Source organism: Erigeron canadensis, chromosome 2, assembly GCF_010389155.1.
Source record: "Erigeron canadensis isolate Cc75 chromosome 2, C_canadensis_v1, whole genome shotgun sequence".
NCBI classification, from domain to species: domain Eukaryota; kingdom Viridiplantae; phylum Streptophyta; class Magnoliopsida; order Asterales; family Asteraceae; genus Erigeron; species Erigeron canadensis.
This window is the reverse complement of record NC_057762.1, coordinates 7,182,769-7,206,030: the sequence shown is the minus strand read 5'-3', so window position 1 is coordinate 7,206,030 and position 23,262 is coordinate 7,182,769. Positions and strand designations below refer to the sequence as shown.

Below are 23,262 nucleotides of genomic sequence, written 5' to 3'. Positions count from 1 at the left end.
CTCATTCAATTATGAGGTAAACAAGGTTCAAAAACAAGTAAAAAAAACTTCCATTTGGTAACTTTACTAAATAAGAATGGAGGTCCTCTTTTTTTCTTCACTAATCGGACCTGCTACATCTAACTATTTTGTAAAAAAAAACATGAATGTCTCACTAATTTATTCATAGATCATGAAAATACGTGATTATTATTTAGTGAGTATGAGTTAGGAAAACAATTAGTGAGTATGCATACTAACGTCATGATGCCAAGATACATGAATGTAGATTTTAAACGTCTTGGTTTTTCCATACAAAAGGGGTTAGGGACGTAGCTTATTTCCCGTTTGGCTTCTATTCCTATGCAAAAATTTTAAGTGGAATGAAAAGTATGATCCATAATTAGTTGTACTAATAACATCGATGGTCTAAACTTAATTATAATTATAATCTAATAGTGTATCATATATTACAATAGTTATGGTCATAGGTATAAAAACACATACACACCCTAGGATTTGTCATTTATATCATTGTGTAATTGCCTCAACATTAGTACACCTTAATTGTACAATAATGGCAGGAATCTACACTTTGTGACTTCAAACGGGTAATTTTTCTTCAAATGATGCACCACTTGAAACTTTCGTCAAAGATTTATAAAGCTGAACGTTCAAACGAATATTTCGTAAAACAAGTAAAGTTGGAGGTTCGACTCCACCCATTGCCACTGGGATCAAAGCCGGATGTTCTACCTCTGCTCATTGATAAACTGGCGCGCCAGTTGACGTAGATAGTCTGAACCCCTCTAGGCCCATTACCTAACCTATCCGATCACCGTTGGCTCTTTGTCAATTCTAAATATTGGTAACATAAAAAGAAGCTAAGCCATTCCATTGTTCCTTTATCAGGCTGCAACCACAAGAATGGCACATCTCATGTTATGGCATATCTCATGTTAAAGATATATACTGGAAATCAGGAGCCGTTTGGTTCAACGATTTAATTGGAGTTCGATAGAATGGAATTTGGATTTTCTTCTTTGTCTTGTTATAGGTTAAGAAGAGAAATCCCAAATTATTATCAAATTTCATTGAAATCTTTAAAGTAAACGACTCCTAAGAATCTACCACCATATGGATTGTTGTTACTTGAATCAATCATACTGACATGTATCTACACACAAATCCAACACCAAAAACATCTTTACCAGAGTCTAACTACAGATGTTTTGACATGGTTACTAGAGTATGCAGTTAACACAATTCTTACTGTGTGAGACTGAGAGTAGTGCTAACAAGTGCGACAAGAAAGGTTTTAGTAAATAAATGAGCTAAAATTTAAATTAAATGTACAACAAGAAAGGTTTTAGTAAATCAAATTAATTGCAACTAATTTGATTTAGTGAAACCTTTCCTCGGAGACTAATGTTGTTTCCTATGTTAACCACAACATTTAACGGCCACACATGTTAGCAATACTAATAGCTCTTGATGCCATTGCCCTCTGAAGCCGTTGCAACAGACCGCAGTCTCCTCAAGCCCGCACTACTACTACCCCCCGCTTCTTTGTTGTTTAGTATCACAACAGAAGCAGGACGTGAACTCCTCTGTCTCGGACCTATTAAATGATTACTAGTCCTTTGCCTCCTTTCCATACTTAACTGTTCTGCTTGAGGACTATAAAACGCTTCAATACTGAATTGGTTTCTACTCCTTGGTGGCGGGCGTTGAATGTCGCCGGATTCTAAGATGTTTGAACCTCGACCCAATGCTTTTCTTGCCTCTATTTCTTGTGGAAACAAAAGTTGTATCGTGTTCCATAAACCTGTATTAATGGTGCAAGATCTTCCATTGCTGAAACAAATCAAAGAATCTCAATATCAATACATACATCCTTCCTGATCATATTTTTACATTTAATTATTATATATATAGGCTGCAATGTACTAGTTTTGTACCTGATAAGTTGCCTGCACTTTGGGCAACGGTTCCCACATTTATCCGCGGCAAATCTCAAACAGTTCTTACAAAAGCTACAAAAATTTCAAAAACCAAACTCAAATTAAACCCAACTTAAACTCATCATCATATTTTATCAATCGACACAACAATTACGATATGTATGACATACTTATGCCCACAAGAAGTGGTGCTCGGTTCAAAACATATCTCTAAACAAATCTGTCAAAACACCAAAAAAAACACATACACAAAGTTAGACATATGAAAAAGAAAAAAAACCCGATTGCAAATCCAAAGATCGGAAAGCAAAGAATAAGACTTACTGCACAAGACTCGAAGCTGATCAATGCAAGGAATCACAGCGTTTCTCGAATTCGACCCATTTGATTTCTCAACTTTCTTGCCATTAACATCCACATCATTCTTCTCTTCTAAAATTTCTGTTAGTCAGTTTTATCCATATTATTACTTTTCCGGATTTCATAAAAAAAAAAAAAGAAAACCAACAATTTAATCACTAAAAAGAATCGAAAAACCTTTTTTCGAAGATTGGTCTTCAAGATTCAAAACATCCGGACTGGTTCTCTGATCTCGGCGTTTTCTGTATAGGTTATAAGAATTTAAATAGTATTTAACTACACGAGTTCGTATAAACAGGAAGAAAGAATGGAATTATATATATGAATAGGGGTTAATTTGGTACGTACCTTTGAGTAGTAGGCCAGGGGAAAAGTTATCGTCAGGAAAAGACGCCGCTAAAAGTGATTCTTGGTCCCAACCGGCCAATACGGGTCTACCATTCTACTGTCAGATATAATCAATTAGTTATGGATGTTGGAATTTTAATTAGACCTTCCAACACACCCTTACTACATTCGAAAAACCACAACCCTTTGCTGTTCGACAGCAGCGGCTTAAGGTTTTTTTAGGCTTCAAACGGTATCAATTTTTGAGGCCTAGTTCATTACTATATAAATTAGAGTAAAAGAGAAAAACAACAAAAAAAAAGTAACTCGATTTTTATTATAAACTACTAGTAATATAAAAGATATGGATGTTGATACCAAAACCAATAAAGGCGTTTACTATAATGCAAATTATATATCGTAATTAGTCCAAAATCCAAACATTAAGTCGAATATTCAAAATATTGAGGTCTCAAAAATTTGGAGGCCTAAAACGACCGCCTAGTTCCATAGTACTGTTGAGTCACCTCTGCTGTTCGATCGAAGATAAATAAGAAACCAAACACCTTAATAAATAAATAAATAAATATATATATATATATATATATATATATAGCTAATCAAACACTGCTCTCTGTGTTGTTCAGTATATATGCCACCGTACGTAAAATAAAGATACCAAGGAATTTCTATTGGTTAGTCAACAATTGTACGTGAGCTACAAAACTTAGCTTTAACCAATCTAATCACCACCAATCACCTTGCTTGTTTACTTTTATGGCCGACTAGCTAGAAAAAAACCCAAAATACAATCTCTTATGTTTTGCTTTAATTCGACAAACATGAACCCATAAAAGACAAACAACCGAAAAGCTCAAGAGATTAGATACACGAATTAAAACCCTTAACTAATTCAAATTATTACCTAAAACTAGACATTTCATATTAATTAGTTACTTGACTCGCACTCCAAGTAAAACCCGACTTTACATATTTAATTATAGTCTAACTCGAATTAACATTTAACCTACCTGTCTAAATTAACTACTTGTAATATATTTTACAATGGAGTTATTAAAGCTTTTCTATTTTTCTGTTTTTAAGGCAAAAGACTTCTTTTTTAAAGGTTTTATAGTTAATATAGTTATATATATATATACGAAGTTTCACACGTTTAAATTATCATCATGATATATACTTGCATCATTTATCATTTCTTAAGATACATACACTATTCCGTTAACATTAATTATCTACAACACTTGACTACACTATTCCGTTAACATTAATTATCTACGACACTTGACTTGTACATTGCACAACATTGAACCATAAAATAACCTCAAATTATCATTAACTAAAATTCGTTAGTCAAAAGGTACAATAGTCAACGGGTTAAAATTACAAATGTTACAAATATAGGTATTCTAAATATAATAAGTGAAAGATGTTTAAAACTGTTAATAATGTTGAAGGGCATTTTATAAACCTCGACTATATAATTTGAGAAATGGGAAAGAGATATATTTTTTATAATGTATTGGATACCCGCACGATGCGATGACGATGGTGGTAATGACGACGGGTGGTGTTGGTGGCGGCGGCAAATAGCGTATGCTATAGAAGTAAAGGTTATTGATGTGAAAAATGATTGATGTAAAAATGGATAGTTTGTTATTTCAAGTACATATTTTAACATAATGAAAGAAAAGAATGGGCAATTAGATACTTTAATTGTTTTTTTCAGAAAGGGAAGAGAAAGGCATTATAATATACTAAAGTAAATAATGCGACGGTAAAGGTAACGGTGATGTGAAGGGGGCGATTGGACCCGCTAACGACTTTCAGTCTTATGGGTGATATATACGCCCACAGTCAACAGGATGATTCCAATCCACCAGGATGTCCATTTTCAAAGCATGTGACTATCAAAATACTGAAATAGCCATAGTTGAACTACACAGTAATTAAATAGTTTGTTAAATATTACAGTCAAACTTCATACACAGACCCTATAGCATACTTTTTAAACACTCATTCGTTCACGATGGTATTTGAACCGCCAATCACAAAGTTTATAACATACCTTGATACGTTGATAGGTTATACAAAAATATAGCATTATCTAGGTATAAAAATAACAGAAATTCAAGATATCATATACTAGAAACTGAGAAGCAACTTCAATTCACAATAATTTTTTTTGGCATCACTTCTAAGAAGTAAAAAAGCACTCCCCAAGTCAAGATATGTAAAGTAGGAGCATGCAATAGTTCAAACTGGTTTCGAATATTAACATGTTTTCCTACATAACATCTGCTGCTAGTTAGAAATAAAAAAAGGAAAAAACAATCTCTCCAAATCCAAATTCCAGTACTATATCCCGCGACTTCAATTGGTGAACTTCCCACAAAGAAGAAAGCACAGCTTTATAAGAGTGCGCATTACACAGACTAGACATCAAGGCTTCACACGTTCCCTGATGAACTGCTCTAACGGTAGTATCTCTCCAGTTAATGCAGAAACCTCGGCAACAGTCACTTTGTTTATGCACTGAGAAAAAGAGAATGCTTCTCCAGGTACTCCAAGTGTGAACTCACTAGATATATCCGCATCTGATACAGCTGTTCTTGATGTCCGGAGTTTATCTCTGTCAATCATTAATAAGCAAAAAGAATTACTAATTTGTCGATTGGCACATTCACACAACATGACAAAAAATGATAATCAAGGCACAAATATTTCTTACGACGATTCCAAATACACGAGCCAATTTCCCAGAATCGGCCCGTGTATCGGCCAGGTGACGATCCGAGTTTCCCATACTCGGACTAAAAATCGGCCAGCATACAGACTCGGGTCAACTTGGTCAAGACTCAGGTGTATCGGTCAAAAATCGAGTGTATCAGATCGGGTCAACAAAAAGACAAATTTTTTTTATTTTTCAAACTTTGATGAATTATTTTATTGTATTAATGTATCTAGACAATTATGTTTAAGTTGAAGAATTATGTTATGTTTAAGTTTGTAGTCTTATATATTTTTAACTTTCTATTACATATAATTTCAAATATTATTATTTTATACATAAAAACCCCAACCCGATTTTTTCCCCGATCCGACCCACTTCTTACAACATCCTGACTTTCCACCTCGCCGATCCGATCTTGATTCCCGAGTCCCACAACCTTGATTGAAGGTGTAAGTAAACCTTCATTGGAGCACCTACAACAAACGAATAGTTGCCTAACGACAGGTTGATCTGGGTGGGAGTATATTTGGCTTTAATAGCAAACAACTCAATTGGAGGACAACTACGACTACCAAATACTGGGTTCTTCGGGTTATTATTCATCTCCAATATGTAAAATGAGTAAACTTAAACTAAGTTAAAGAGCAAACAAGGAAGTGGGTAGAAGGAGTGACGGATCATTTAAAGTGTGCATCTTACAACCTCATAGATGACGTATTCAGAAAAAATAGATTCTACAGTTTATATCAAACTGACACAAGAATGTTACCAGCTACCTATTTATAACTACCTTGTCTAAAATGTTATCCCTCCCAAATCCCAACCCACCCATTTTGCCATTTAGTACTTGACAAAAACAAGTCATTTCAAGGAGTATCTTATATCTACTTCAATTCCCTTTATAGGCATTAATGTTTAATACTTGCATCTACAATTTCTATTTGGACTATTTAGTAATTACATGAGCTATGGTTACTAGCAGGAAGGAACCATAAAAGATGATCAAAAGTACACTGCTGCAAAATAAGCAGATAAAGACATGAAATTTGACCTAAAATGAGAAAAAAATATTGAAAGTAGCAACATACATTTCCTTCTCAAGCTGTTTTCTAATAAACTCTTTTGTATGTGCAGTAACCTTATCCACCTTGTTGCAAAGGATAAGAAGTGGAATTTTCCTCTTCACAACATTAGCTTTCGTCAAAATGTCATACAGATACCTTTTAAAAACAAAACCAAAAATGTTAGATGCACTTAGTGTGACTTTCGTTCCACGATGAACTTAGCATATGTAAGCTTGCATTTTAAAGCCTTATAAAATTTATATTACTCTGAAGCAGCACGACAGTTAGGCAAAAATTCAACCGCATCCACAACAAATACTATGCCAGCTGCTCTAGGCAAGTATTCATCCAGTTTAGGGCGCAGACGGGAGTGACCAGGAACATCAACAAGGTGAACTGCCTTAATCTTGCCTTTCTGCAAAATTGCATTCAAAAGTGATGAAAATGAAAATAATTATAAAAAAATTTGTAATCATTGTATAATAGTGACAATTAAAAACTAGTATTTAAGAACTTCAAATTCAAACTACTAGATAATGCATAAGTATCAGATTGACTCTGTAACTGCACTAAAGTATGTATCAGCCTAAACATGGCAAAATGAGAATGATACATACTTTCTGTTGTTCTATAAGGGTCGACACAGACTCCTGTTGTTCTATAAAGGTCAACACAGACTCCTGTTGGAATAGTCTGTTTTTAGCAAGAACCAGCTCGGGATGGGCTGACCAGCAACCACTTTCTGTCTATTCTAAATATTACTAAATGCATTAAAAATACAAAGACTACTTCACATCACAATTTTTGCAGATAGCAAACTAGGTATTAAACAAAGATACACTTTAGACGACTTTCTCCCATTTAAACCTATTGACCAATTTCCGTTTTAGTTGCAATTAGTTAACGTGACCAATGAGAAACCATAACTTTAATCAACCAAATCTTAAGTAGATACATAGAAAAAATACAGCCTTTACATCAGCCTGTGACGGTAGAGTGGTTTACCTTGGAAGTCTCTGAGTTCAATACAAAAAGCCCCTCATTGGGTTCCATTGAGGTGACAGTACCTTGGTGGGAAGATCCATCACGTAGCTGCCACACACATTAAACTATGCTAAGTATAAACTTGATAAGATATAAATGCTGACAAATTGAATTTCAAGGCGAGCATAATTTTCTCCGACATTTACCTTGTAAAAAAGAACAGTTTTCCCACCACCACTAAGCCCGCTGAGCACAATGGTGTTGGAAACTGTACGCTTGAGAACACGTACTGCAAAGGGATTAAAAGAAACGATTACAAGAATTGCAGAAGGGAGCAACCTTTCTGAAGAAAATTACAGGCATGTATGTAGAATTATAGATGCAAGTGTGTCACTGTTCACAAAAATACGGATCATCTTTCGGAAATAAAGTACTTGTGACCCATAGTTACACAGAAAGAAAATAAAGAATTGTGCTCTTGGTCAACATGGTTCACACAAAGGGTAATAAGCATCCATATACACTTAGTGAGGTAAATTAAGTATAAATCACGGTATAGGATTATTGGGCAAACCTTAGCACCTGGACGCAGAACATAAAAGCTTATTGCTAACGTTGTCATGGCAGCTCATATATTAATGGCGATTTATTATTTACTAGTATCAGAGCTCATATATTATCCAATCCGTAAAAAGATCTGAATTTCAGTTTATCTCTTCTTCATATATAATAGTATAAAGATGCAACATCGGATTCAGGGGTCACAAACTATAGAACGACCAATCAGCGTCTTATGAATGACACGAGGGAACAACCTCATAGACCCAGACCTAATATCCAATACTATATCAATTATGCACTAGCTTTAATATGAAAATTTTTCAAAAAATGAGAACAGCCTGACAATAAACCAAGAAAGTAATGCAATGAAAATCATAAACGACCAATTATCTCTTAGCTTTAGGGACTAAACTAAAACCTTACAAAACTAGGTCGTTAGCTAGTCGTATCTTTACAGAACAGCAACATAATCTATAACCAGGTACATGCAAAGCTCTCTTTAAGTTTCTTACTTAGCAAAAAAGTTGTCAAAAGTCAAAACACATAATTAGTTCCACGAGCAGTATCGGATAATTAAGCTACTAAACACTATCCTAAAGCTACCAAGATGCATACTTTCCGTTAATTCACAAACTAAAGAAAACAGGTATGCAAATAAGAATGAGAAAATTACATAACAAGATGAAAAAGGTGGAAATCAAAACAGCTGCCAAAGCAATATAGATCTGAGTTGGTGGGATCTGTCGAACAAAATCTTCGGCCCGACGAGCGTATTCTTCGGCTTGAAGCAAATACGGTTGCAATTGTGCTTTTACAACTTCTATTCTATCCACATCCATTTATTCTCTCTTCTTTTTTTTTTTTACACTCTCAACAGCAAACTGAATGAAAATTTTACAAAATCATCAGTTAAAAAACATGATTAAAAATAGACATAAAAAACGATATTATGAATTTAATTCGTAGTAATTTAGTAAAGATTTTGTACCTGTAATTTGACTCTTTTTTTTTCCCAAAACCCTAGAATTGTCGTGACGAGTGAAGCCGTGAAAGGAGGGTGAGTGTCTGGAAGTGGATGCTAATTTGGAAGAAAAAAAATTAATTAGGGTTTTATGTTTTTAATAAGGTATATATATTGAAAAACGAATATAAATTGGATTTTATTATTTCTTTTTTTAATCAATAAATTCATGGGTCTCATGAATTTTATGGATTAAAAAAACAATATGTAAGCGTTCACTTAGATACCCAACAGCCTTATATTCTCATCCCCATATATATGAGAAGATAATATGAGGTTGTTAGACACCTAAGTTGGGTGAAAAACCTCTCACAAACTTTTTTTTAAACTATAAAAATCACGGGGCCAAGCATTTATTCAAAATTTTTAAATATTGATATGTTAAAGGTTTTTCACCCAAATTGAATGCATAAGTGCATAACAGCCCCAAACTCACTTTCCTTATATATATATAAGTGAGTATGGGCCGAGTGAAAAATCTCTCACATACCAATATTTTAATATTTTAAATAAATGTTTGACCCCCATGATTTTTATGGTTTAAAAAAATGTATGTGAAAATTCACCCAACTTAGGTGTGTAACATACACATATACCCTTCCCCATATATATATATATATATATATATATATACAAATTAACATGTATCTCGACACACGAAAACATGTTAAGATGCGAAACTTGTTAAACCCGAGCATAAAACATCTTAAGAACAGACCGTGTCCTGTTGTGTTAACAGATTTCGTGTCAAAATTGTAAGCCTTAAAGTAGAGTAATATGTCATCTTTTTTTTAGATCGGTAAAGATTTTTTTTTTCTATGTTACTTTGAGTTCTTTAAGTTTTAAATTGTGATACGGATAAACGAAAGGGATTTTCAAATAGTTAGCAAAGTCGGGTTCATATCTCTATTTTTTTTTAATAGAAATTCTAGTTCCTCTTATTTTAAAAAATGCTTTAAAAAAATTACATTGAAAATGACTCAATTATTTTTAATTAAACCATTTAATGGAAAGAGTTAATAGAAACTATATAATTTGCCTTTAATAAACTAACTAGCTAATCAATCCGGGTTAAACCTGGGTTAACTGATAGGACGCTCTGCAAATAAATCGAATGATACCTGGGTAGCTTTATAATATGTTGTCAAATTAAAATGTATAATAACAACGTTAAATAAGTTGGAAAGTTGTGATAAATTATTATGTAAAAAACAAAACTAAATGAAAACAAAAAGTTTTGTAGTTGTGGACACACGTTAAAACACATTCGGTTGACAAAAAAAAAAAACATTATCTGGAAGGAAAAAAAATCATAGATTTCGGCTTATTATAACAAAAAAAAAGGTGATTAAAATCTTACATAATAATTTGGACATTTAATAAAAATTTATATTAATGATACATATTAAAATAAAGATATTTTGAATTTTAAATAAAAAGTATGATGATGTCATAATAAAATAAAGTTTTAAATGTTATAATCTTGTTCTTATTATAAAATAATGATACATAAATAAACTAAAAAAGATAGTAATTTTAAAAAGATAATAAATAAACAATTTGTTTTTATAATTCTATAAAACAAAATTTAGTGGCGTTAAAAGCCAATAAACAAAAATATATCAATACCTAAATTAAAAAATGAAAAATTAATTATGATGTCATCTTTTGTAAAACATGGTGTAGGAAAAGATCTCATGTTGCCATATAGGAATCTTTTTAAAAAAAAACCTTCTAGAAATAATTTTGTTTTATTAAGTATAGAGATTTACAACATAAACATTTATCTTACTAATTTACATTTTAAGCGTTTATCTTCTAAAATTACACTGCCACCACCACCAATAGTCACCGCCATCAATAACCGTGGTCGTCACCACCAGCACTATCGTGCGCGGGTACCGTGCTAGTGATTTAAATGTACGTGACTTAACTGGGAGAACCTATAATCGAATCTAAAAATTTTTTTTTGACCGTTTTTAAAATTATAACTAACGAGATTTAATCTAGAAGATAACCAGTAGATCACTTTAAAAATGATAAACTTTTCAAAACGTTGACCTATAACTATACATTGTTAATTTTAACTCTTTTTCTTATTTGGAAAGGAGGTTAATTTACTAGATTCACATCTTATTATTGATGGTGTGATATATCATTACTTTACCTATTATTTGGACTAACTATTCGATAACATGGGTATGTTCATCATTGGAACAAAATCAATTTTTTTAGAATGACGGAATTATATTAAAACACAAAGGCCACTTGCAAGGTACTAGAGGTCAAAATACAAATTGATTGATCGCAAAATGGTTGAAAAATAAAAACATATGCCAATTACAGAAACCAAAATTTTACAGTAAAGGCAACAACAAAATTTTTTTTTTTTTCCTACTAAACTCAAAATTTTACATGTAAGGCAACTAAAAAAAAGGTATGTTCATTTGTATTTTGAATTATCACCATGGTTACTAATCAAAAGCTTTATGTAGAATTGAAAATAAGTTCATTCTTCCATTATGGAAACCAAATTAATAGGTTCGAGTACTAGTTATGTGTAGAACCACATCGTTCATATACCTTTTGAAAAGTAGATTACAGGATCACGTACGAGCTGTATCGAAATTGAAATGACCTAACCAAAAATCGATACGGAAACCAAATCAACATTGGTACTAGTTTTCAAATTTGATACGAGTTTAGTTTCAATAATTCGGTAATCTTACTATTTCGTACACTCGATTCAAGCATCCAAAACAGACTTGCGGCCCTTCCACAAAGCATAAATGACTCGAGCTTTTAGTCAAACTCATTATTAGCCCCCATTCGGTTGTCTTATGCAAGCTTGACCCATTCATATATCCGGATCTGGATAAACTTCATTCTCTTTTTCATTACAGATTACACAACACATAAGTTACACTCAGTCAAATTCTTTATGGAAGTCATCTAACACATTCTCTAAAACCCTAAAAGGTTTCAATAAAGCCTAGTTTTTAAATCATAAAACAAGCTATGTTTCATATTAAAACAACCAAATATCTCTTAGGTTTAGGGACTAAACTAAAATCTTACAAAACTAGATTGTTAGCTAGTCGTCTCTTTACAACACAACGAGTCAGCGGCATAAGCTATAAGCAAGTACCTGCAAGTTCTCTTTAAGTTTCTTAACTATAGTGCTTAGCAAAAGAGTTCTCAAGACACATAACTAGTTCAATGAGCAGTATCGGATATCTAAGCTACTAAACACAACCCTAAAGTAACCAACAAACATACTTTTCAATAATTAAACTCAAACAACTTCACAAACTAAACGAAACGAATGCAGATAAGAATGAGATAATTACATAACAAGATGAAAAAGGTGAAAATCAAAACGGCAGCCAAAGCATATAGATCTGAGTTTGTGGGATATGTCTAACAAAATCTTAGGCCCGACGAGCGTATTGTTGGGCCTGAAGCAAATACGGTTGCAATAGTGCTTTTAATACTTCTATCCACATCCATTTATTCTCTTTTGTTTTTACACTCATAGCGCAAACTGGTTGAAAATTCAACAAATTGATAATTAGTTAATGAAACTGATTAAAATGTATAAACTCAAAAATCAGTAGTTTTGAATTTAATGAGTAGTAATTTAGTAAAAGTTGTCACGACAATTCGACTCATATAACGTCTTTCGCCAGACACCAAACCCTAAAGTTTTGACTCAAGTAGAGTTGTATTTTATGAAATTCTTTGTATCTTGGCAATGAAAGAAGGTTTTTTTTTTTTTTTTTTTTTTTTTTTTTTTGTGTTACTTTGAGTCCATGAAGTTTTAGAAATGGTGAAAATAGGTAAACAAATGAGGACTTTTTAGTTATTTGAAAATCTAGATCGTTTTGTCTCAGATATATCATGTATAGTCTAACCACGATATCTTGTGACAAATTTTTCTTTGCCTATCTTCAAAATTATGGATGATAACCAATAGATCACTTCGAAAACTATAGCTTTTCAAAATGATGAAGTATACATAAATTTCAACTTTTTTTCCTTATTTAAAAAGGAGGTCGGTTTACTAGATTTAACACCCCAACAAAAAAATGCAATTAAAAAAGGAGGTCGGTTTACTAGATTTAACAACCCAACGGATCTTTTTATCTCATATGTATAATGTATGATATTTTGTGACAACAACTAACTAATATTATTTTTGTCAAACATACTTTTAGGCTAACATTGTAAAGATTAAATTCGATGAGACATTTAAAAGAAAAAAAATTATAAAATAAATAATTACACGATATATATAGTCATCCTTATATCATATGACTTTGATACAAGTTATTAATATGATAGTGTGGTAAATGTATTAAAAAATGATATTAACATCGCCTCTTATAAAATTTTTTTTTTTAAATATCACCTCATATATATATAAATATATATATATATATACATACATACAGGGTAAAGTTAACGTGAGAACAATAAATATGAAGAGAACCGTGAGAACCACTAGTTTCTCCTCGTTTTTTACTTTTTGGTGTGGTTTTTTATTTTTTTAACTTTTAATATTTATTTTTTGAACTTTTTTTCGCCTTATATATATTTTTTTAACAAAAACTCATTCCAAAAATATATATATATATATATATATATATATATATATATATATATATATATGGGTTACATGTTGAAAACGTATAGATACGCTACGGGCCTCATCCGTTCTAAAGGGGTTGTCACCCAACACATATGAGAATGATATGAATTTGATGGGTGGCGATCCAATAGATGATAATGGTTTGATATGGTACAGGCGTAGCCCTTAACTTTAAGGGTAAAGCCCTGCTGAGAAATAGTTTTATAGTAGTTCTCACGGTATATATGTTGATTCTGATTTGATCCTTTTAGTATACATATATACCAAATGAATTTAGATATACATAATTATAACACATATACATGTAAAATATCAGTTGTATGTAAATGTCTATGTGGAGAAAACACTTTCTCCATGAATGAGACACGTATGTATTGTCCAAATCCAACCCATGCAATTGACTTCAATTCATTCTAGTCTCATCTCATTAAAAAGCCTAAACCCAGCCAACAAAAGTAAGCATCAGAAGGATATAATGGACGTCAAAAATAGCAACAACTCATCATCAGGGTCCTTTCCCAAAGATCTCCCATGGCAAGAACTTAAAGCTAAAGTCCATGTTGATGAAGCCATTTTTAAAAACAAACCCATTAATGAACATCCTGCCAAGGGTCATGATATCGAAACTGGACCTTCGGCTAATCGTAATCAATCAACTGGGAATGCTCAAATGAAAGAGCCTCGGCCTCTGCCGCATCAACAAGTTCCTCAGCCTGATGATTTCTCAACACAAGCTCTTGAGCAACTTTAGGTGTTTTTATGATGTTACTTTACTACTAATATAGTACTCGTTATGTATATTTGTTTGATCCTATGATATTTGTTTAAGAAAAGAATGTAACGAGGATATATATATATATATATATAATATATATATATATATATAATAAATAAGGAAAACACTTGCTTACATGTTTTAAGTTTTCTCCAATTTATGCATAATTGGTTTGCAAAGGGCCTAGATGGCCTAGCAATCGGACATCTAATATTCTGACAAGATGTTTCAGTTCCACCGCCCTGTAAACATCTTTGGAGTCGGTCACGGAGATATCCCAGTTAGACCACATACATCAACATTAGGGCTCGTCCTCTCAAGTAACCCGAACAAGGAAAACCCCATTCCTTTGGTTTCAAAAGGGATATGTGAATTGATGTTGTAGAACTTGGTGAAAATTTAAAGTCCTTCCCTTTGAAGTTGATGTAATCGTGTATATAATCCATTTTGCTGCAAAAGTGTCTCGTGATCACCCATCTGCATCATTTGTCCACAAATGACAAATCCAACCCTTTCAGCCATTGTAGCATATAAAGAATTTGTTTTATATTTCATTTTTACCAATCTAATAATAGAAGTATTCATACATCATTCACAAAAGTACCCATTTACTTTTATCCTCGTGAGTCTTGACAACAAGATCATTTACACATGACACTTTGATTAGTAAACGAGATTATTAATTTTTATAATATATTGTACAGTGTTGGAGGTAACGATATTGCAAAGAAAGTTACCCTTACTAGCTGTTTAACCGAAAGATTTGTTTGTTTTTAACTTCAACATTGTCGCGTTAGTTAAATAGTTATCTTAAATCACTAATTGAAGCCATGATAATCAGAGATTTTACGATGTCAAGATTGGAACTTTATGCCATACTTGCAGAGATCATATGCAGGATTAACAAGTTTTTGCTGAACAGTAGTTTTATCTGAGAATCAAGATCAGGATTTTAACAATGGTGGTCTGTATGCAAAGCATCACCTATAAAGATCGCTACCGTCACTTAATCTTCCAGTTTTGGATCAATTAGATCCGGATCCATTTTAATACCTAACCCATTAGCTATAGAACCTAAATCTGATTTAGCTTATTACCTAGCTAGATCAACTCACATTATACTTCATAATTGTGTCTCTTGGTCATTAATCTTATTCAAATTCAACTAACCAGCAAGGTTGGATAAGTGGTCAACACCCTTGCCGAGACCGAGGTCAAGGGTTTTATCCTCATGCCTTGCAAGGCTGGAGGTCCTATTCTATCTTAGATAGAAACTGGAAGCAACCTCTCTACACCATCGTGGTAGGGGTAAGGTTGTCTACATCTTAACCTTCCCCATACACCGTAGAGGTATTGGGATCCAAAACCCGTGGAAGACGGCATTGGGTGCTTACTTACAAATTCAAGTAAATATCTATACAGAAAGTCAAAAAACACTAGAATTGTGTCCATTCACATATACATGAAATACAAAACTGAAATCATACCTCAGAAACTCGGCCTCTATCCATGACCACGATTCTGTTTGCAGCTCTTGCTGTTGACAGCCTGAAAACGGATTCATCATTGAATTACAAATCTTCGGAACATGTATAAAAGAAAAGTAAAACCCACCTGTGCGCTATGAAAAGGATCGATTTTTTCGCCTTTGTGTCATTTTTTAATCTAACCATCAGCTCCTATATGCAAAAATAAGATGTCATTATTAATGATTGCAACATATGACATAAAATAACTTAAGATAAAATAGCCGTGACATCAAATTAGATTCAAGATTGCTATTAAGAAATACACCATCTTCAACCAGCAGATGCAACAAAAGGTTTTGAAAGAATGAGTAGCAAAATGGGTCAGACAAGTTGTGTATCAACTCCTGGACTCAAAACTACAGGTCAAGACAGGTTGGCGGTTTGGCCGAGTAACAAATAACCATATATTAATATACTACTAGAAGGATTTTCCAAAAACTAGAAAATTCAATATATGAACGCTTTAGTACACTATACACAGCTGAAAAAAGGGTCAAATCATTACCACAATCCATATTGACCCATTTTATATACACGGGTTACATTTTTTCCTATAGGCTATTGTGATTTGAAGTGCAATAGTTAGTTTTAATTACTCACTTGTTTCGGTTAACTCTGCGTATACCTAACTTGAGAAATCAGAAACCACTAACCTGAATGTAGTATTCACTTTCTGCATCGAGTGCACTTGTGGGTTCATCAAGGATCAGAATAACAGGGTCCCTAACAATGGCCCTAGCAATTGCAATTCTTTGCTTCTGCCCCCCACTTAGAAGCTGATCATCAACTATTGTTTCATAGCCATCAGGAAGGGAGCAAATAAACTCATGAGCATATGCTTGTTTTGCAGACCATTCAATATCTTCCTGCTTTATGTCCCGAGAACATCCATATCTTATGTTTGACTTAATATCCATCCGAAATAGATGTGGTTCCTGTAAAACAATTTTTAAAACCTTAGCCTCTTCTATTATCTAGAACGGCAAAAAGCAGAACAATTAAATTTTTTTTTGCATGAAGTGCAAGGCGGTATAGCAGGGTTGTTTTGGGATCAACAATTCAAGCTCATGAAAAATGGATTCACCACAAATAGAGGATTGCCAAACCTGTCCAACGTAACCAATATTCTTTCTCAGCCACCTGATGTCTAAGTCTTGAAGTGGATGACCATCAATTAGTATCTGCACCAAATGAATGTTTATCAATCTGACAATATAGTTAACACAATACACAGGTCACATGGGTTGACATCGGGAAGGGCTGATCTGCCTACACACTTTTTGTCATTTTTGATATGTTCAATATGCTTACAAAATCTACTGTGATTACTGTTATAATAAACACAGTGATCCAATTGTTTTTTCTACTAAAATTATTTAGGAGGTTGTCTGCAATACGTTTTGGGAAACTTTTCTCAGCTTTTCAGTATTTATGCATGGAACCATGGTTAGAGATATATCCAAAACTGACCCGTTTTTAAATGGACTGAGATTGTCTCTGTACATTATCTTTAGTCTTTAAATAGCTGGCTCAAAATAAACATGCTACTCGAAACAGATCCATACCTGACCCTGTGTTGGTTTGTAGAGACCAAGTAATAGATGGATTAATGTGCTTTTCCCACTACCACTGAGACCAACCTGAAGAAGAAAATCTATGGGTTACTATCACATCATGTGAAACGAGAAAAACGACCAGGAATAGAAACTCTCACAATTGCAATCACTTCATTCGGTTGTATAGATATGTTAACTTCTTCTAAAGTGGGCATCTGCAGGAATGCACAAATAGGTTACAGGTTTTCTTAAAAACACAAAGAAATGAAGAAAATACTAAGTATTCTAAACATTGACATAGCATCGGATATAGTAATGAAGTAGAGCAGCTATGAGGTTGTATACATACTATTCATCTCATAAACTGATAATATGACTATATATGTGGCTGTCTCTGCAAAGTTTTTCGAAATCTCATGTCATCTGTGTAAAAATAGTTAAACTTTGGCATATATTCTTACTGATAATGAGCTAAATGAGTTAAGTCAAAAAGTAGAGCTAGAAAAGACATGGGTCAAAAGATATAGATGTCTTGCAAGACTAGCATCTACAACCTCTTATGTTATTTCATTCAACTATCTCAGATCAATATTTTACTAGTAGTTACTGTAATCAGATCTAATTTATATTACTAATAAGAAATCAGAACAAAGTGTTGGTGGATAATTTGGGTAAACCAATCCTTTGTGACTCTCCCTAAAACTTTATCCGCTGTAACCTGCAATGCAACTTGCCTGATCCTCATTTTGCACACATACGTACATTATAGAGCATTGAAAAAAGAGATAAGCCTAGTTAAGGAGGTTTTTTTTAAAAGAATAGACTAAGGAATTTTATTAACTTGCATTAGAAAAGAGAAAAAGAAAACATGTTTATAAAGCAATTCTACTTTTAAGAGAAGTAAATGTACAATTGTCCGTGTAGGATAGTGAAAGGACACGTTTCTGAACTCTAATTGGGCGCCTAGCTTCTCCAGCTTCACTCCTGTACAAGAAAAGGACAATTAGATTTGAAAATAAGACAATGAGAAAAAAAGTTATTAAAAGAACAGTAGATCTCAAACCATTAAACTGTCAGCTTGAAGACCTTCCTTTTACTTATAGTTTGAAAGGCTTAAATCAGGTACCCATAGAGGGGTCCCTGTTCAGCCTACCCAGATAGAGTGGAGTCTGTAGGTTCTGATGTACTCGACCTAACCAGTAAATTATCTTTTATTGACAATGGATCAAACAGATTATAAGTACCTAAAGTACTGTTTACATTCTATAAGTTGCTTTACTCATATATATCGAATCATAATTCAACTGATAGTTTTTGATCATGTTTTATACATTAAATAATACATAAACTCAATATATTGAAATTTCTACAATATCGTGTATGTTGATGGGACAAACCAATCCTGTTTTAACCTGTTAACATTTCCACATGAACCTGTTTTGACCCATTACTTCCACCCCACCCCTCCACAATTTGCTAGTATTTTTCATCAGCAGTAGGTTATCCTCTCATTAATGATCCATTCTTAGAAGAAGAAAAAAAGGAACAGGGGAGCTTTACAGAAAAAATAGAGTTTCCATGCCTTTCGCTAAAAACTGCTCACTAGGCAAGACGTCAATTAGCTGAAAGACCTTTTCACTAGCTCCAACGCACTGAAGTAAAGACGAAAAATTGTCTGCCAACCTCCAAGCTGCGTATATTAACCACTCACAGTACAATACATACTTGGTAAGTTGCTCAGCGGATGCATGACCAGTAAGGATGGACATTCCTCCCAGGATGATCGCAACAAGCTAAAAAGTGTAGAATTTAAATTGCATGTTACCATCTTTTCTATAACACAAGTAATCACATTTGCATAAAGAGTAATTACATTCATATAAACGGCTTCACAAGTGTCCAATTAACCTGTGTTAAGCGGTAGAGACTGCTGAAACTAAAATTCCAAAGTCCATAGGCAGTACTTTCTCGTACACTTACATAAGCCAATTTCTCCAGCCACTGCTTATACCTAGAAGCATAAAATATACACTATGTGACTAATTTTATGCATTATCGGCATTAATATACCTAGAAGGCTTGAGCTTTGTGTACCAACTACTAAGAACAACAATAAGTTTTTTCTTATCCCGAACTAATATAACAAGATTTCTGGTAAACATACTTACCTTTCGTCTTCTTTTGATTCTGTTCCATTAACCCGTATCGTTCTCATCAAAGAAAGAGTTTCTTGAGAGACCTACATTTTAGGACATTGAAAAAAATATATTCATGATTATGTAAGTCAAGAGGAGTGCACATACATCATATAACGTTCGAGAAAAAAAATATCAGTTTAGTCTTTACTTCATTGGCATTAGCAGCATAATCTTGAATAAGCTTTGCTGCTTTCTTCTGGTACCTTTCAGATAGATAAAACCGTAACCACCTTTAGTAGTGTGGATATCCAGCCTTAAATTTTAAAATCCATAAAAGGTGCACGCAAGACATTGTAAATAAAATGTATTACGCAAAGTGAATTACTGATGCCTCCCACAACCAGATGTATAAGCCAGAAAACGAAAGAAAGAAAAACTTGTTTGAGAACTTTGCCAGTGTAGATTTGTTCCCTTAATGAAAGTTAGATCAAGGAATCTTATTTCTACTTTTATCCATAGAAAGGACAGTCAAAATACCTGGATGATTACTTCTGTAACTACATATAACAATGGCAATTTATATGAAATCTTAATAATTCAGTACTTTAACGTAAATAGAAACTCAAAGAGCTCAGATCTAGTCTGAAAAATCAACATATATAATAAACCACCAGTCATATTGTCTATAAGAAAGACTGTAGATTTCTAAATATAAAAACTTGGATACTCACCTCCCATAAACCAGAAAGATCATACAAAGAAGAATGCATATAAAGCAAGCTGACAGCGCAAGAGGCCAACTTAATGTCAACAGATTGATCAATGCTCCTAATCCCTGATAACTTTGCTTTCAAGTTAAACTATATAGATAAAACTAAAAAGCTTATAAGCATGAAAACAAAAGACAGATATGAACCTGAAGAGAGTTCCGTGCTATCAAATGTAAATTGTTTGAAATGATATTTGACAATCTTTGACAATCTGCCCCAAGCCTGCTGGTTAAATTTCCAACTGATTCTCTATCAAAGAAGGATATATCCTGAAAAAGTTATGACTCCTTTAAACAATCATATTATAAATGTATTTAGATTGATAACACACTATGGTGCGTTCAAATTGTCATGTATATGATTATCATGACACTGGAAGTACCTGAAATATTAGACTCTTGTATAAAGTTCCCCTGAGACGCTTAACCTGTGAAATCGTATGGAGATCGTTTCATATTCTACCCGCCTTTGAATAGTCAAATTAAGAACTGAACAGAGTATATTACCCTTCACGTTCCAACTTGCAAGAAGACTCACTCACCAGAACCATGTTTGTGACTCCAAAACAACCACTTCGTAATCCACTGAAATCCACAAGTAGCAACTCAGCAAGTTGGCTTGCAAAAGCTTTACTTCAAGTGCCGTTTAAGGAAAAACTGGAACTACTGATAAGTAAATTTTACAAAACGACCCCTCGCAATAGTCAAGTAGAAGAGCCTATTCCCTTCTGAATAATAATCATAAGTCATTACCCCCTAGACTTCTCTTTTAAAAGGCCAAACTATTCCAGTTTTGCAACTAATTGATCACTTCATCCCATTTCACTTTTTCTTTCCCAATCTCTCACACTCGGTAAGTGCATTGTACTACTTAATCTTTGACTTTTATACATAATTGATGCTAGTTTTTTGGATTTTAATATCGTGGTGTTTAACAGAAATAATTTATATTTACTTTTTTACTATTGTTCTCCAACTCTAGCTCTTTTTGGCAAACATTGTCTAGTGTCTACATATATGCTCAATCCGCAAGCCTAAATTATCCGAGCTTATCATTTCTTACATATTTTAACATTATATGTCTACACAACCGTCGCAAAACAATATAAATCATAAATATTACTACTTGTTACCTGCATATACCGGAAACGAAACACAAAAACACCAAAATCTTCAAGTTTCTATAAAACACTAAAACTTGTGCATTTTGTGCTGCAAAGATTGATGCAGCCAATAAACCTGGCATTGATATCTCTGAAACCTGTACATAACAAACATTTTTTTTTTTATAAATTCCAAACCCATATATATCATCATTAATAATAATATACGAGTATATAACTATCAACCGCTATGTACAACATTTTATAACGTGTTATATAGTCAAAACAGTCGAATACAAATAAATAAATAAAAAGATTAAAAAATAAATAAATAAATACCGCAGCAAGAATTAAAGAAAATAAGCCAATGTAAATAACTCTTTTATCATCAGTAGCCACTAATCCCCAAATTCTACAAACAACATACCAAACACTAATTGGTTTGACTTTGACCAAATGATTTTCATTATCTTGTTTTAAGTGCCACCATCGTTGTCCAGGAAAATAGTCAAGCACAGAAGTAGTGTTGTTGTTGTTGTTGTTGTTGTTGGTGTAATGGAGTTTATGTTTGAATTTGGAATGATGAAAAAGGAGGATGTTTGGAAATGGAAATGCGGGTGTGAGACAATTAAGGATGAGATTTTGGTTGCTTTTAAGGTTTTTTTGATGGGTGAATAATGTGAGTTTTTGAGATATGGCGGCTGCTGCCATTGATGATTATGAGTTTGATTTTTTGAGTTGTGTTTTTGTTGGAATGATGAAAAAGAAAAAAAAAATAATAATAAAACAGAATAGGTCCTACCGAGATTTGAACTCGGGTTACTGGATTCAGAGTCCAATGTCCTAACCACTAGACCATAGGACCATTTTGTTTCTTTTTTTCTAGTAATATGATATTTATTGATTATCTCAAAAAATTAAACATATCTTATCTCGACTGTTACATTTGAAGTTAAAATTCAAACGGAAATAAAATAAAAAAATCCCACTAAACTAATTATTTAATTATCTCTTTCTTGAAAAATATTGGAACAACAATTCAATATCAAGTGAAGTAAAAAACTTTTTATTTTCATTCATATGATATGAAGACACCGATTGACACTTTTTTTTTATGGCGGTGGGGAACAAAACAAGTCCTTCAGTATCCTCGACTGAGTCGATGTTCGTGTCGTGGAACCGGACCTCGAGTTTTCATCATCATCTTGGTCAACATTGTTCGATACAACCATCTTTGTCGATACATATTTTAAAGGTGACGTAATATTATTCTAGCAATCATCATAGTATTCTTGAGTTGCTTATATTGTTGGTTTTTGCAAGATTTCTTAGTTATGAAGTTATTATTTGAATAAATGTAGCTTTTAGACACACAAAATTGACACCTTTTAGAGAAGTTTAAAATGTATGCGGCAAATATGAAAGATATAATAATAATAATAATAATAATAATAATAATAAAATAATAATAATAATAATAATAATAATAATAATAATAATAATAATAATAATAATAACTAGTATGGGATTACATCAAAAACACCTAAAGAGTGAAAACCGGTGACATGACCTTTTTAGGTGAAGATTTTTCTTATGTCCATTTTAACGTATCTAGTATGTGTTTTTTCATCCCTTTGTAGTCTTCGCAGTTAGGGACAGGGCAAAGATTTTCAATTAACAGAGGCCAAATGATTTAAGATACAAGGTCAGCCTTGAGTTTATCTAAGAC

At 32.9% G+C, this 23,262-nt stretch overlaps 2 protein-coding genes, 1 long non-coding RNA gene and 1 other non-coding gene across 6 annotated transcripts; all 4 read right to left on the bottom strand.

Moving 5' to 3' along the window:
• Positions 1-1,187: 1,187 nt before the first annotated feature.
• LOC122586826 lies at positions 1,188-2,743 on the bottom strand. 2 transcript variants are annotated; one of them, XR_006322080.1, is made up of 6 exons: positions 2,652-2,743; positions 2,481-2,545; positions 2,268-2,384; positions 2,114-2,163; positions 1,941-2,015; positions 1,188-1,836 (listed from the first exon to the last, which is right to left on the bottom strand). It is a non-coding gene; the product is annotated as an uncharacterized LOC122586826 (long non-coding RNA). The 2 variants fall into 2 exon arrangements; XR_006322079.1 differs by lacking the exon at positions 2,652-2,743 and having other exon boundaries at positions 2,481-2,596.
• A 2,025-nt stretch (positions 2,744-4,768) lies between these two features.
• On the bottom strand, positions 4,769-9,091 carry LOC122587360 (signal recognition particle receptor subunit beta-like). The gene is made up of 7 exons (XM_043759507.1): positions 8,980-9,091; positions 8,665-8,872; positions 7,637-7,719; positions 7,452-7,538; positions 6,713-6,861; positions 6,471-6,602; positions 4,769-5,280 (listed from the first exon to the last, which is right to left on the bottom strand). Exons 2-7 carry the CDS (start codon positions 8,828-8,830, stop codon positions 5,091-5,093), a joined length of 807 nt encoding a protein of 268 aa, XP_043615442.1. The 5' UTR covers positions 8,831-8,872; positions 8,980-9,091; the 3' UTR covers positions 4,769-5,090.
• A 4,803-nt stretch (positions 9,092-13,894) lies between these two features.
• Positions 13,895-22,271, bottom strand: LOC122588916 (ABC transporter B family member 26, chloroplastic-like). 2 transcript variants are annotated; one of them, XR_006322200.1, is made up of 19 exons: positions 21,873-22,271; positions 21,564-21,691; positions 20,973-21,015; positions 20,814-20,858; positions 20,578-20,700; positions 20,393-20,496; positions 19,870-19,924; positions 19,692-19,762; positions 19,432-19,534; positions 19,106-19,316; positions 18,434-18,507; positions 17,682-17,738; positions 17,533-17,607; positions 17,074-17,148; positions 16,621-16,902; positions 16,053-16,117; positions 15,926-15,986; positions 14,575-14,915; positions 13,895-14,099 (listed from the first exon to the last, which is right to left on the bottom strand). XR_006322200.1 is itself a non-coding variant. In XM_043761134.1 (18 exons), exons 1-18 carry the CDS (start codon positions 22,242-22,244, stop codon positions 14,838-14,840), a joined length of 2,022 nt encoding a protein of 673 aa, XP_043617069.1. In that variant the 5' UTR covers positions 22,245-22,271; the 3' UTR covers positions 13,895-14,837. The 2 variants fall into 2 exon arrangements, 1 of the variants encoding a protein (XP_043617069.1); XM_043761134.1 differs by having other exon boundaries at positions 13,895-14,915.
• Positions 22,272-22,326: 55 nt separating this feature from the next.
• On the bottom strand, positions 22,327-22,398 carry TRNAQ-CUG. Its single transcript has one exon. It is a non-coding gene; the product is annotated as a tRNA-Gln (tRNA).
• Between the last annotated feature and the right edge of the window lie 864 nt (positions 22,399-23,262).

Bases quoted from the DNA above. Each gene is read 5' to 3' on its own strand.
- LOC122588916 (XM_043761134.1), bottom strand. From the start codon at position 22,244: ATGGCAGCAGCCGCCATATCTCAAAAACTCACATTATTCACCCATCAA. The intron at 20,701-20,813 runs GTACTTCCAGTG...TAACTTTTTCAG, and splicing joins ACAAGAGTCTAATATTTCAG to GATATATCCTTCTTTGATAG. The intron at 16,118-16,620 runs GTTAGTGGTTTC...TTTTGCATATAG, and splicing joins AAAGTGAATACTACATTCAG to GAGCTGATGGTTAGATTAAA.
- LOC122587360 (XM_043759507.1), bottom strand. From the start codon at position 8,830: ATGGATGTGGATAGAATAGAAGTTGTAAAAGCACAATTGCAACCGTAT. The intron at 7,720-8,664 runs GTAATTTTCTCA...ATCCCTTTGCAG, and splicing joins CACCTTTTTCATCTTGTTAT to TACGTGTTCTCAAGCGTACA. The intron at 7,539-7,636 runs GTAAATGTCGGA...TGTGTGTGGCAG, and splicing joins AAACTGTTCTTTTTTACAAG to CTACGTGATGGATCTTCCCA.